The 14,925-nt window shown below is 38.3% G+C and overlaps 1 protein-coding gene across 2 annotated transcripts in view; it reads left to right on the top strand.

Annotated features, from left to right (window-relative positions):
• ARID4A (AT-rich interaction domain 4A) overlaps positions 1-14,925 on the top strand; it is a 46,905-nt gene that overhangs the window by 14,660 nt on the left and 17,320 nt on the right. For both annotated transcript variants that reach the window (XM_050974912.1, XM_050974911.1), the window contains exons 6-11: positions 214-293; positions 396-490; positions 1,070-1,202; positions 2,597-2,676; positions 4,377-4,453; positions 5,893-6,059. In XM_050974912.1, the coding sequence (XP_050830869.1) occupies positions 214-293; positions 396-490; positions 1,070-1,202; positions 2,597-2,676; positions 4,377-4,453; positions 5,893-6,059 (632 nt within the window). The remainder of the gene's footprint in view (positions 1-213; positions 294-395; positions 491-1,069; positions 1,203-2,596; positions 2,677-4,376; positions 4,454-5,892; positions 6,060-14,925) is intronic.

Raw genomic sequence — 14,925 nt, 5'->3', positions numbered from 1 at the left:
CCTTACTTTGTCCTGGCTTGAATATCTGTGTGGACATCTATTCCAAGACTGAATCCTGAATACTGACTTTCCTTTAGCTTGTGGACTAAAGAGTGCGTAAATTAGGCTTGAAAGTGGTGTTCTAGAGAATGTTCTTGATTGTGAGATAAGCAGTAGACTTGGGAATGAGATCTGATCAGCTTGTGCTGATGTGTTTTCTTGGCTTCACCCTAGTTTTTGATGATGGTGATGAAAGGACCTTGAGACGAACTTCATTATGCTTGAAGGGAGAAAGGCACTTTGCAGAAAGTGAGGTAAGACAGTGGTGGGCATGGAATTAAAAATAAATAGTTAATTCATATTTTTTTAATAACAAGATATTGCAAACCATTGTTGTTTCCCCCTTTTCCATGCAGACACTTGATCAACTGCCACTAACTAATCCAGAGCACTTTGGAACTCCAGTTATTGGGAAGAAATCTAATAGAGGGAGAAGATCTTCTCTTCCTGTGTGAGTTTTGGGAGTGTTCTGCTTTTCCGTTAGTGTTCCTAGCTAAAACCAAAGCAGTCCCATTGAATAAATGCTCTGTCACCTGAATTTTGTGCACATATGGTCATATGCTGGCAATACTGTGAAATTGAAAATTTTTTTCCCTGTAGTATCCTTAAGAACATTTATGCTTCTTCCATGGAAGAAATGTAGGAAATGTAGGATTGTAGGATTTTTTAACCTTCTTTATATTGAACACAGTAAAAAAAAAAAAAAAAAAAAGGGTACTTTTTAACTTTTGGGGTGGAGAGCATTTTTCTCTGTTTCATGTCTGTGCACAATCAAAACCTGAGTCATGTCTCCAATTCTAACATGAGGCTATTGTAAAATACTGCTACTTAGAAAGAATTCCTACAAAATTCTTCTTACTGAGTAAGTGCACTTAATATTTAAGTGTATTTCAAGCAATTTCAGCTCTTAAAATTATAACAGTGTTTGAAGCTTGCAAAATAGGAAGAAAAATCTTGTTGTAAGCTCTTTTTGATTTTCAAGTAATAACTGCAGACAAACTTAAAAATATTATACATTTTGATAATTCAGTACTGAAGATGAAAAGGAAGAAGAAAGTAGTGAAGAAGAGGATGAAGATAAGAGGCGCCTCAACGATGAATTGCTTGGCAAGGTTGTGAGTGTGGCTTGTAATTCAGAGAAGGCAGACTGGTACCCAGCTTTGGTGAGTTCCTTTTGCAGCAAAGCTGTGAATGTAGTCAGGCTAAGCTCTACTCCCATGTTGGCTAAAAATACAAGTGTTTTGCAGTATCTCTGGAGAGTAGGAAAGCAGAGATTAACATTTATGTGTAAGTTAGTTTCATGGCATTCAAGTGTTTTAGAACTGCATGCAAAATGATCAGTGTGTAATGATACTTTTCTTCTAAAAATAAAGTATGTTAGGACTTGCCCTCCCAGGCAATTAAAGAGGATCTAGATTTATGAATTTTAATTGTAGTGGGATTTGAATTTTTTTAATATAATTGTCTTTTTCCCTAGACTTTCCGTTTTGTGAAATACTGATTTCTTTGATGCTTGCATTTCTACCAATAGTCAGTTCCTCCAGGAGCAGATGTTGGTGCTTATTTTTATTTGACTGACAATAAATGATACAGCTGTTCATTGCCACTGCTGATAATAAATATACATTTATCATCAATATACAAGTTCAAGTAGACCTGTATTGCAAAGGCAGAGACTTTGCATCTTATTGATACACATAAAAAGTTTACATGTGCATATTAAAAGTTGCTTTTTGTAGAAAACTTTTTGCTATTTTCAGACTTGGTGTAATGTAGGGTGAACAGTTGACACTGCCTTATCCCCCTGTATGTACCTCAATTTAAAATGTGGTGTTGTACATGTTCTGGTTGCAGCTCCCTTTGGTAATGACAGATTTTTATTTAACATGGTTCTGACCCGGTGGGTTAAGTACTTGGAGGTCATATATTTGCATTTAACATTGCCTGCTTGTATATGTTCTAGAGCAAAATATAAACTTGTTCTGTTTGTGGTAATACAAATACTGCAAATGTATTTTTATCACTTGCTTTATACCTAGAGATGATACTTCTGTGAAAGGATGTGGTGGATTTCACAGTGGTTTATATTATCCACACCTCAATAAACAAAACAAACCAAAAAACCAACTTAAATCTCAGTTTAAATGCCAAAAATCAGAAGCTAGTATAAAATAAGTAGGTTTGTGACCTTTTTAAATAGATGCTTTTAAAAAATTTTGTGTGAACAAGAACTAAAAAAGCAGAGTGAATGAACAGGATCCTGTGATGTGACCTCAGCAGATTAGTTTTCAAATGAAATTTTTTACTTTTTTTGGCTTGTACAGAACAAGTCAATAGCTTGGGGTAAATTGCTTCTCGAAATTTGTTGTTGTTGGCCTTAGTCGTATAAATGGAAGTAGGTTTGTTTACCCAATACTGGAAATATAATAGAAGAAACAGCAAACAGCAGTTTTCCTGCAGTCTGTCTTTCTTTCCTTTCAAGATCAGCTGTTTGTTTGTTTGTTTTGGTGTGTAGTTTGTTTTTTTTAATAAAGGAATGTTTTATTTGCCTCCTCAGGTTGTGTCACCGAGCTGCAATGACGATGTCACCGTGAAGAAGGACCAATGTTTAGTTCGATCCTTTGCAGATTCCAAATTGTAAGTGGTAGCTCACTTTGGTTAGATATCTGTGAGGGGAAACTCAGCACATATTGCTCCTGAAGATGTTATTTCTTCCAAAAGCAGAGGGTACAGTTTTCTGTAATGCTGGATGGACACATTTGGCATTCACAGTCTTATTTCCAGCTGATTCCTTCTGTGCTTCCTCACCCTTCTTTCCATTGTGTGTAACAATAAGAATTCATTGAATCAAGAAAGTTTCTGGTGCATCATCATGTAAAAATATCAACAGCATTAAATGTAAACACCTGGATGTTTTTACTTTTTTTTTCATAATTTCTATCCTTTAAAGTAAATTTTGGTTTTCATTATTGCCCTTACTGCCTTAAATTACCCTCTGTATGGGTGTCAGTTGTAGTAGTTTGGGTATCTGCTTCATTACTTCAGTGCTCAGATGTCCATAGCTGTTTAGATAGTTTATAAAGTTTCAATTTACTTTTTTTTTAATAGAAATGGGAATTCAGATAGAACTGTTTATGAAAATGTTTACAGAACCTGAATCATATTCCTTCAAGAAGAAGGAAAAGTCCTGTTAGTCCATCCTCCACTCCAAAAGGGAGAAGGAGGAGAGAGAGAGAGATGTGTCTTACATAATGGATTATGTATTGATAAGAACATGAAGACTGCTATTGGGTTTTTTTAAAGGCTGCTGCCCTTTATTTCTCTTCATTGTTATTGCATTGCATCTGTGGTAACACATTGTAACTAAAAACTTCCTTGCCAAAGGCCACCTGTCACCCTCTTTCTTTGAAAGTGAGCAGTTTTTGATTGTTGATAGCTATGATTTTGAGTAGGTTATTTCAGTTGATTACTGAAATGTATTTCAAGAACCTGAAGACTTGGTTCATTTTGGCCTCTTCATGTGGAGATGTCATCAGCCTTCTGGATAAGCCTGGTTCTGTGCTGAAGGTTGATTGTTGCTGGTAAAACATCTAGATCTGCTCTGATTTTTTTTTCTCCCCATAGCCTAATAGCTTTAATTTCAGAAAATGGCAACCTCTGATTCGTGAAGTTTTACTCCAGATTTTCTGAAATAATGAAAGAAGGAAAAAAAATGTGTTAGACTAACTCACTTGTAAGAATCTCCCTGCATTTTGGTTGGGATTTCTTTTGTAACTCAGTGACTGGATATCCAGTATGACTTTGGAACAGAGCAACCTCCATATGTTTTGCTGTGAGAACACTTTTGTAATTTAAAAATTAAAATCAACTGTCTATCAATGCAAATCTGTGAATTGGCTTGACTGTTGTTCTGTGCTAGTAAAAAGGCATTTTGAAAATAGAGGACTTGCTTCTTTCCTCTCAGCTAGGTCCTTGTTTTGGAGAGCAGCTGTTGATTCTTGTGCATTTTTTCAATTCAGAAATTTTTTTTTTTTTGCCTGCATGTTTAACCTTTGCAAATTTGTGCAGGTTAAGCAATTAAAATAAAGGACATTTACAAAGTTTTCTTAATTACTTAATGATGCTTTAATGCCTGGATTTCAAAGATTGGAAACTTAACTTACCTTGGGTAACTTACTCTTGTATTTGGACCATGCAATAACAATTGCCTTAGGCAGTTAGTTGTTAGCAAGGACCTTGCAAGTGAATGATAACTTGAAAATTTGAGAAATTGCTGCTTTTCTAAGTCAAATGCTTGCTATTCTGTCATGTAATCACAAAATCTTATTCTTTTACAGTTACTCAATACCAAGAAAAGACATTAAGGAACTAGATCTTCAAAACTTAACAAAATCAGAGTCCTCTCCTAAAAAAGGTAATTTAGAATAAATCTTAGGTGTTTAAATAATTTCATGCAAAGGTTCTTTTAACATTTGCTGATAAATGATGACCTGTTGATTTCTGATAATTGCTCTTGGGCATTTTGTAAACGATTTTAAATGGGAGAAGTTAGAGAAACTTTGGATATAGCTTTGTCTAGTAGAAATCTTTTTTTTTTTTTTTTTTTCATTATTTTGATCCAGTCCAAATTTGTGGAAAAGGAATAGAGTATTTTCAATGTGGTCGATTTGAAATGTCAGTGAGCAATGGAATATATAGTTACCTCTCATAATGCTAAAATTTTGTGCGGTTGCTCAAAGCACTCTGTTACTTTAAAGATACCCAGACAGCAAGGTGTAAACTTCACAACAGCAACAGTCTGTGATTAATGTTTAATTTAAAAATATAATTACAGAATTGGATGAATGGATAGATGACATGGATACCAGAATCCATCAAAACATGAAATGTGTTAAGGAGAAATGTTTTGATTGTATTTATTAAAAACTGTAATTAAAAATGCCACCCAGCAACAAGAAAATCCCCACACAACAGCAGTATCTGGTTTGAGTAAAGGTGTGCAGCAGCTGCTTAAGAAGTCAAGATTTAAAATGCTTCAAATGAAAGGTTGAGGTGGTTTTGATTGATTTGTCTAATATTACATGATTTCTCTTCTACTTTGTTCTTAATAGCTGTCTCACAGTACAAGAACTTTAGAACAGCAAAAAAAAAAAAAAAAATAGCAGATGCCAGGTTTGAGATAAATTGAAGAAAGGGACTTTTTTTTTCTGTGCAGAACATGATTGGGTTGTGACATTCCTTACTACAAGGGAATATTTTGGAACCAAAGGTGTACTAATGGTTTATGGTTTCAAAAAAAAAAAAAAAAGAGAGAGTTGAGACCAATGTCTGGAGGTTTTTCTGTCAGCAGTGTTAAAAACTGGTGCCTTTTCTTCTCTGGTAACACTGAACAGTTCATTGCAGTTTGTTTTTCTTTTGGGTGTTTTTCTGGCTCCTTTATTAAAGTTCTTTTATTGTGACTGAGGGGCAGATTTTGGGGTTATCTGGGTTTGTTTTGCTTTGTTGTTTTCCATCCTTGGAGCTCCTCTTAAAGGAAAAGAATTTGAGGTATTTCCATTCTACAAATGTAACTTGTGCCTGTCTCATCACTCCTTTTCTCACTAACATGTTTTCCTTCTGTTCCAAACATTAATGTCAAATCTCTTTGGGCAGTGCTCTTTTTTTAAAATTTTTTTAAAAATGTAAACCGTGGTATTTTGGAAAGAGCAAAGTAAGCCATGGTGCTTGATCTGTGATGGATTCCTTGCATTTAAGTTGGTGTTGTGATTTACAAGAAGGTGAAAAGGAAATAAAAATTGCTTTGTGGCTGTGAATGCTGCAGATGAGGTAAAGCCAGGGCCCTTTCCTCTCTAGGGCTACAGGAGGCAACCACATTTCTCAGCACCAGGGGTGTGCCTCGGAACTGGAAAATGGACATCAGTGAGATCCTGGAGTCCTCCAGCAGTGATGAGGAGGATGGAGCTGCTGCAGAAACTGATGAAGAGGAGCCAAAAAGAGAAGAGAAAACAGAAGAAGTAGCGGTGAGTCTGCTCAATTTCAGCCATTCTTGGACAATCCTCAGTCATTTTTCAGGGATAATTGAAGGACTTGCTTGCCTGAAAATCCTGCGCTTTCCAACATACTATTCTCAGACTCAGCTCACTTCAGTGTCTTTTCAGTCCTGCTTATTTTCTCGCTGCTACACTTGTCTCTGTGGGGATTTGTGAGCAGTGGCAAGTTGTCTCCTGTTACCCGTTGAGGAAACTGGAGACAAATCTCAGAAGCTAAATTCAAGGCAGAGAAGAGTAAAAGGTTTTGAGTCAAAAGAAAAGGCAAAACCTAGAAACTTAGGTGGAACCTAATTCCACCTTAAATGCAATATCTTTGTATTTCTCTTCTGTAATTTCCTTTTGTATTTTTCTTTGTATGTGTTAGAACTCTAGATACTAAGAATTTTAAGCTTTCTATACTAAAAAACACAAAACCTCAAGAGAACACTACATTTGACCTGAAGCTATGGAAAAAGCTGCCAAAAATAATTAATAACACTAAAATTATCAGTATATAATTTAAATAAAAACTTGCAATATCACAAAATAAAAACCTTAGAATTTAAAGTTTTAATATATAGTAATATATATAAAAAAATAAAAATTTCAAAACAAAAGCTAATCCTTCTTCATAAATTTTATATTTTGTAATTTAACAAAAAAGGCTGCATTGGAGACTTCAAATAACTAATTATTAAACTAAAAATAAAAATAATTTAAATATAATTTCTTAATTAAAGAATTTAAGCTTAAGAAACCTTAAAAATAATTAACCATTTTATAACTTGATAATAAAATACTGTAGAGCTCACATGCATGTAGGTTATATAAAAGTAACTTGTTTCAGAAAACAGTAGTGTGATTTTAAAAAGACAAAAATTTCAAGCAAAAGCAGGAGGTTGACTGAAGCTATGAACTGATTCACAGGGCAATAAATGCTACTTAGGAGCAGTGGAGGACAGACCTTGTGCCTGTTAGGTTGGCAATCATAGAATGATGTGGTGGATGGACTTTCTGTCTGACGTGCTGTGGCTTGTCCAGACTGGGAGAGGAATTCATGGAGAGCAGCCTGTGGAGAAGGGCTTGGGGGTGAAAGGCTGGATATGAGCCAGCAATGAGCGCTCGTGGCTCAGAGCTGAGCGTGTCCTGGGCTGCCTGACAGAGGGGATTCTCCCCTTTCCTCTGCTCCCGTGAGACCCCACTGGGGCACTTTGTCCTCAGCACACAGGGAGCTGTGGAGGCTGCTCCAGAGGAGGCCATGAAGCTGCTCCAGCTGGAGAGCCAGGGGTGTTCACCTGGAGGAGGCTCTGGGAGAGACCTGAGAGCCCCTTCCAGGGCATAAAGGGACTCCAGGAGAGCTGGAGAGGGACTTTGGAAAAGGTCATGAGTGATAGGACAAGGGGAAATGGCTTTAAAATGACTGAGAGATTTAGATTAGACATGAGGAAAAAATTCTTGGCTGTGAGGCTGCTGAGGCCCTGGCACAGGCTGCCCACAGAAGCTGTGGCTGCTCCATCCCTGGAATTGTTCCAGGCCAGGTTGGACAGGGCCTGGAGGAGCCTGATCTGGTGGAAGGTGTCCCCATGCAGGGAGTTAGACCTGGATGATCTTTAAAGTCTCTTCCAACCCAGATCGTGGAATGTGATTCCATGATTCTCATAATATGTTTTTCTGCATTCGAATATTTCAAGTGGCTCTTTTTCCATGAAGTTAACCAGTTTCTTCATGCCGTCAGAAGTGCTGTTACAGAATTCTCTTCTATTTCTGCTCCCTGCTTGTAACCTGGATGTTGGATTTAGAAGCATGGGCGGAGGTGGGGGGCGGGGAGAGGAGGCACTGCGGGATTTATTTGTTTCCCCACCGCGCCGTTCTCACAATACACCCCAAAACCATGACCCGCGAAGGCCCGGGGCGGCCTGTGTGTGTCGGCAGAAGGTCAAAGGCCGCTTCCCTTTCCCCTCGCCTTCCCTTCCCTTCCCACACGGAATGGCCGATGGCGCTTGGCGGCGGCCTCGGCGTTCCCAGGGCAACCGGGAGCGGGCGCGGCGCAGGCGCGGGGAGCGGCCGCGGGAGCCGGGGCTGGCCGGGGGCTCGGAGATGGGCTGGCCCTTCCTCTGCCTTTCATCTAATGCCTCGCGTTCTCCTTAGTCTTACTAGTTCGTTTTATTAGTTGTTTTTTTTTTATTTTTTTTTTTTCCCCCGTGCGGAAGAGAATGTAAGTAATGCCGGTTAACCGCGGCCGCCGCGCGGGGAGAGAGAGCGAACGCGAGCGAATATTTGGAAGTCAGGCTGAAAATATGTCCAGGCAGTGGGCAGATTAGATAGAAAGGAAGTAAAACCATTTTACGTTTGAAAGAATGCAGCTGCTAGGTAAGGATCGTGTGCTTGAATCTGTGATGTGAGCGTGGTGGTAGGGAATGGGGGTTTGACTTGGGTTTCTGATCTGGGAACTGTCTGGTGGAGCTTGAAGCCAGGGGAGATCTTTCCAGGTAAAAATAAAAAAAAAAAAAAGACAATAAAAATCTATTTTTAGATGGGAATTTTATACTCCAGTATCAGTGTTCTGGAAAATGGAGTAGATGTCTGTGTAAGAATAATGGTATGATGAGATAAATCTGAGATAAATGTGTGCAGAAATGTAAAATCCTCTGGGTTTTTTCCCCTCTGTTTGCAGTGAAAAAGACTGAATAGGCCACATTTTGCAGGGTGTGAGCTGTTGCAGGCTCTATTGCTCTGTCTGTATTAACATTGGTTAAAATTTCAGAGTATCAGTCACTGAAAATCAAGGATTACTGTACTAGTTTTCTGGTATCCATTTTTATTATAATTTTTCATGACTATTGCATAAAATGCTGTGTGTTTCAAACAAAGAAGGGGGAGGGGGAAGCTTGGTGATTTAAAAAAAAAAAAAAAAAAAAGGCATTTCTGTAAAGGAAATAGAGATTATTTCTAAAGAAGGATGTTAATGTAAAATAGTGAAGCAGAGGATTCCAGACAGGTGGATGTGCTGATAGGAGAAGCTGTGGAATCCATTATTTCCAGGTGACAAGTAGGAATGTAAGGTGAGCATCTTCATGCTGAAGCTGTGTAGCAGAGGGTAGATATGAGTCTTTTTAGATAATGTCAGAGCAGAACTGACATGATGGCCCATTAAGTCAAATTCCTGGTTCAGCTGTTAAAATACATATTTTTAATTGTGGGCCGTGCTAGATGTTGCAACAGACAACATGTAGGGAATTTAAGGAATTTCTGGGTTTTTCCCCTAGAAAGGCAGTAATACTAGCTGCAGAGAGATTTGACATGTGAGTAATTGGGGGGTTTTTGCCTGTATTTAAATACAGATGTTAAATTACTGACATTTTACATTTTATACAGTGCTTCCTTTTATTAATCAAGGTCAAAAATTGCTTCTGTCCATCCTCTCCCAGAATATTCTCAGTGGGCTTTTTGTTTTTGAACTATAATTGGTTATATTATTAGAGGTAGAAGTAAGATTATTAAAAATACCTTTTCTATTTCCCCCCATTCCCATCTTTTGGTATGCACAGCAGCTTTGCTGACAGGGCCTGTCCAGCTGCTGCCCAGCCATGATAGGCCATCATTAAATAATCATATGGACACAGACCTACTTAATATATAATCACAGGATAAAGTCAGTCAGAAAAGTCTAATTCTGGAATGGAAAGGATCCCATTTTTTCTGAAGTAGGATCTTTTATAATGATAATGGAGCAGAGAGATCTGCTGTAGCTGTTGACATTAGATCCTGCCATTTTTCCAGTAGCTAGCTTAAAAATCTGCAACTTTATTTTGACAGAAACTATCTTTCTAAGTGTGTTGCCTTTTGTGCCATCTCAAGAGGTGGTAGAATTGGTACTACCACATTTCCAGGCTTTACGTGGCTTTTTTAAGCTAAGGAAAGGGAACAAACATGGGGTTGGTTTGGTGCTCTTCCTCCTCACCCCTGGTGAGTGACTTGTGTGGTCCAGAGTTGACTGGGAAGGAGGACAATGTGGAAATTGCTTGTCATGGGCTCTTACAGGGATTGCATTACACAGAGCTACTCAGCATGTTCAGATTGCTGGAATTTTGGTGATAGATGGTGCAACTCAGGATTATTTTCTATTAGCTATTAAGATTTTAGTAACACATTTCATAAAAAGTAAAAAAAATCCAGAGTTAATTTAAAAATAAATTCTTTATTGAATAAAAATTAAAAGAATCATTCAATTAATTTGAATCCAGATAAAAACCTGAATATTGCTTTTGCTTCTTACCCATTTTTCAACATGTCAGAGGAAGATAGTCAGCTGTGTTTGGAGGGTACATTTGGCAGTCTATGCACTGCAGCTAAAAGGAAAGAGAAAATCTCAACTCCAGTATCTCCACATTGAAAAAGAAGCTTTTAGAATATTGAACATTACCTGGTTTTTATTCAAAACAGGTTGTATCTGCTACTGTATTTGCTTGTCTTGAAGTTGTTCTGTCAGGGAAGGAGAATCTAATCTAAACATAAAGTAGTGAAGCAAAGGATTCCAGACAGGTAATGGTGCTGGTAGGGGAAGCTGTGGAATCCACTGTGATCCATCACATTTGATTCTCAAACTTAAATATTGAAATGCTCCCTGTTTTACAGGGAATGTATAAGCAATATTTGGGTTTGGCTCTGTCTCCCTGGGAGCCATTCTGATTCCATTAGAATGAAGATCTTAACCTGCAGTTATTTCAAATATTTTCTCAGTACACATTCTCAACAGATACATTCACTGAAGACCAGAGTAAAGGCAAGGAATTTCTTCAGAAAAAAAATCCAGGTCTCCATGGCTCATTGAGGGAAGAGCTGTGGCACCTTCAGGTGTTTGCTAAGAGAGATTTTCTTCAAGACTTGTTTCTGACAGTCACCTGGAGGATGTATGTGTAGCCTGTTAATTGGGGTGCATTCATTTAACGTTTTTAAGGTTCTTGCATCACAACGGCATCCAAAAAATCAGTCACAGTTGCTTTACATGGTTGAAGAGGGAAGATGCCAGAGGCATTTTCCAATGTTCCTATTCTGCAAATAAGCAAGGATTTCAGTTCTCATGATAAGTTATTTCCATATATTCTATTAGCATTAAGTCCATAAAGGAAGGATGAGAAATCCATGATGTGTTTTAGGAGGCTTGAAATTCCTACAAATAATCAATAGTCGACTATTAAAATATTTACATTTTGCTTCAAAATAGTTCTTGTTCCCTGTGTAGGCTTTGCTCTAAGTAACTGTGAGAGATCACATAAAATCATACCCGAATTGCCATGTCTGTTGCAACCTATTGGTATTTTAAAATAACACTGAAATAGCTGACTCTGAAAGTTCAGTACAGGAAAAGAGTCATTTCAATGTTAATGAAGGGTGATATCCAGAAAGATGTAGTTTATTAGATACTAAGAAAAAATACAAAAAATAATACATCCTGTGAGGATGGTGAGGCCCTGGCCCAGGGTGCTCGGAGAAGCTGTGGCTGCCCCATCCCTGGGACTGTCCAAGGCCAGGTTGCATGAGGCTTGGACCAGCCTGGTCTAGTGGAAGGTGTCCCTGCCCATAGCAGGAGATGGAACAAGATGGTTTTTTAAAAAACCATTCTAAGATTCTGTGATTTATATATATAAAACCCCCCAAGCAGCTGTGATGTGTAATGCACAGAATAGCCTTTAAAAATAGCTAAACATTGATTAGCTAATCCTCCTTCTCATGCATGTGTGCATTTGTAGGAGTTCTGGCTACTGTGAAGCACAGCCTGCATCATGCCATGCACAAATGTTCTTTAAAGCCTTCCTTGCTCACAGTTTTATGCAAAGAGGCATTCTCAGAATGTCACTCCAAGGGAAGTTGCAAACTGAGGCACAGCTCTGGAATGAGTCATTGTTGGTTTGTGGAATTTCTGGTTTCTTGTTGGTACAAATTAACATTTTAAGACCATGCTCATCTCCACGTGGTTTAAAGCTGTTAACTTGTTGCAATCAGTTTAATTCTTGTCATTTCCTTAATTAGTTTTCAAGTTTGGCGTTAGAAAGCAAATGTGCAAATGATGAAATCTCATTGAAGAACTGTGAAGCAACAAAATTACATTTACTGTAATTCTGGCAGCTTGTCTTGATCATCTCTTCCTCTGAACTCCAAATCCTGTGTATGCTGCTCTTCCTCTTCACCTGCATTTCTTTCACAGAAGCATTTATGGTCTTGTCAGTCTATTTATAACATAAAAGAAAGATCTGTCCCTGGTAGCTCCACCTCGGATTGCCTGAGTTGAGGGTGTACGTGCTTGGAGGTAGAGATTCATTCTTTTGTAGAAGGAACTATTTCATCCTTTGTGCTCCCACTCAGCTCTAAAGGTTGGCACCCACAGAAGCTTTAACATCTTTTTGTAGAGTAAATGATGAGTCAGGATAACAGAGCCACATTCTTGTTGAAAATCATGCTAAGGACAGAGGCAAAGCTCATGGTGAATTAGGTGACTCAAAACCAAATGAAGCAAAATCTTCTACACATTTCTGTGTGCTTCATGTTGGTGCTTACCAGATAGTTTTAGAAAATACATGAATGCTGTTCATGTTGTTTGGAAGACCATAAGAAATGGAGTTGGGAAGGGAACATGTCCATTATACAAAGATAAAAAAGATAATGTTCATGGTCAATTTTATTGTTTTACTGTTTCCCTAACAGATGTGGCCTGCTTGTCAGAAAGGAGGAAAAAAAATCTCAAACCCATAAAATTTTAATCTTTACATTAGAAAAGAGGCATCTTAGAGATTTTTTATCTATTTTCATTTAAATGAAATTCAGCCTCTCATCCTGAAACGAAAAAGTTTTTCTCATGTTGCATTTAGCTGTGGGTATTGGATGAACAGCAGAAAGATCTCAGTTTTGAACTCTTGCAGCTTAAAATTTTCATGTTATTTTGCCCTTCACTTGGACTTACCTTTGGCTATAGTCTCCCCCTTTTTGCAACATCTGTGTAAGAAACAATGAAATGGAGAGACAGAACTCTCTTGAGTAACTGGTTTTAAACACTTATCACTGTGAACTTACTCATGCCCAGTCTAAAATGGGCACAAATGTCTGGATAATAGCAGTGAGTTTTGGAGAGCAGCACTGTCATCCTGGTTCCTGCTGGAAAACAGTGCTGGGAGTTTCAGCTCTCCATTTGCTCTCTGATGGTGATCACAGGTTCTGACATCAGCATTTCTCAGATGTTTCCTTGATTTGGGTGCAGATTTACAGCAGCTTAGATGAACCCCCATGGCAGGGAGTTGGGACTAGACAGTTTTTAAGGTCCATTCCACCAAACTCATTCTATAATTTTATGATGGCTGATATATTTAAAGTAAAACTCACTCAGAACAGCAAACACTCTTTAGAATTCTTTAATGTCCAGTTCCAAACAGATAACCCTGGTAAAAAAATGGCATCTTACCCTCATGTTGCAGTAAGCATATCCAGGAAGGGTTGGTCTTTCTCATTTTGGCCAGAAGCAAAAAAACAGCTGGTCCAAGATGTGTTCTGTGGTGGCAGTCACTCAGGGCTTACTCAAGAGACTTCTCAGAAGGATCTGGTGCCTGTTCTGGCATCAGTACCAGGCACAGTTCAGCCTCCCTCTTCTGGGGCTCATACACCATCAACAGAGAGAAGCCGGTGAAGACTTCAGGATCTCTCACACAGGTGGATGCTTATTGCAGCCAGGTTTTGTGCCCCCACCCTGTAACACTTTTCATCTTCCCTTTTTGCTTTTCTTCAACTGAAAGAACTCAGTCTCAGTGGAAGGGCTAAATTCTGGCTGCAAGATTGCTGTATTAATGTGCATTTCTGCTGTTCTGACCTACAGTTCTGGTTTGGCTTTGTGCCCACACAGAAGAAATGGCTTTAATTCAACTATTCAGAAGTATTTCTGGATGTTTACTGTTATTAGATGTATTTAGTTTGCACAGTTTGAGCTGTATTGCCTTCAGCCAGTAAACATTACAGTAGACGGTAGAAATTTCTCGATCTTGAAGTTATTTTGCAGTCTGGATGGAGAGAAAAAAGCTGTGGTTTCTATAGCAATACTTCACTTGATAACCTGGAAAAGCATGTTAATTCTATAGATAACTGTTTCTCCTTATATAATCCCTGTGATGTGCTGAGCAAATGGTAACTGATGCTGTACAGCGTTGTGATTACACATTTAATTTCCTCCAATTATTCCAGAAGAAAAATTAGTGAAGTAAGACAGAGATATTGTCTCTGCCTGATGGTAGCTGAGCCCTGTTGGGTTTAGAAGCTCAGAATTCAGTGAAGCAGGCAGGGCTGGGATTCATTCTGATGCTAGGCAGATTGCTTGCTGGTTAGTAAGGCATTAGCATGTACATCCCCATTTCCCTGCCTATCTCCTTGCCTTGAAGCTTAAAGTTTACAGAATGCAGAGATGACTGAAATCTAAATTGTTGTTCTGGTTTCCTTCTGGAACTGCATGTCACATTCCTGTTATTTTTAATAATGTAATGATAAGATTTTTTGACACGTACTGTACGTCTTTCCTTGAAGACAGCTGCAGCCTGCCTTGTGCAAACTGCCAGGCTGGCAGGAAGAAAGTGGCATGCAGAAAGCATTGCAGGGAAAAAGGTTTGGTTTTTTTTTTTTTTTTTTGGTCTCTGCTAGAGTCTCAAAGTTCCACGAAGGCACGTAGACATTATTTGCCCCTTCCACCCTCTCCAATAAATTTACTGTATTTTAAATAATTTTCACTGGAATAAAAGGATTATCTTTATTTCATGCTGTGGATTACTTGCCATAAATTTATCTCATAGTGTTTATCTCTTTGAGGCTTTAAGTTGTAAAGGTT

This window comes from Serinus canaria, chromosome 5, assembly GCF_022539315.1.
Source record: "Serinus canaria isolate serCan28SL12 chromosome 5, serCan2020, whole genome shotgun sequence".
Lineage (NCBI taxonomy): Eukaryota > Metazoa > Chordata > Aves > Passeriformes > Fringillidae > Serinus > Serinus canaria.
This window is presented reverse-complemented; position numbering and strand designations above follow the sequence as displayed.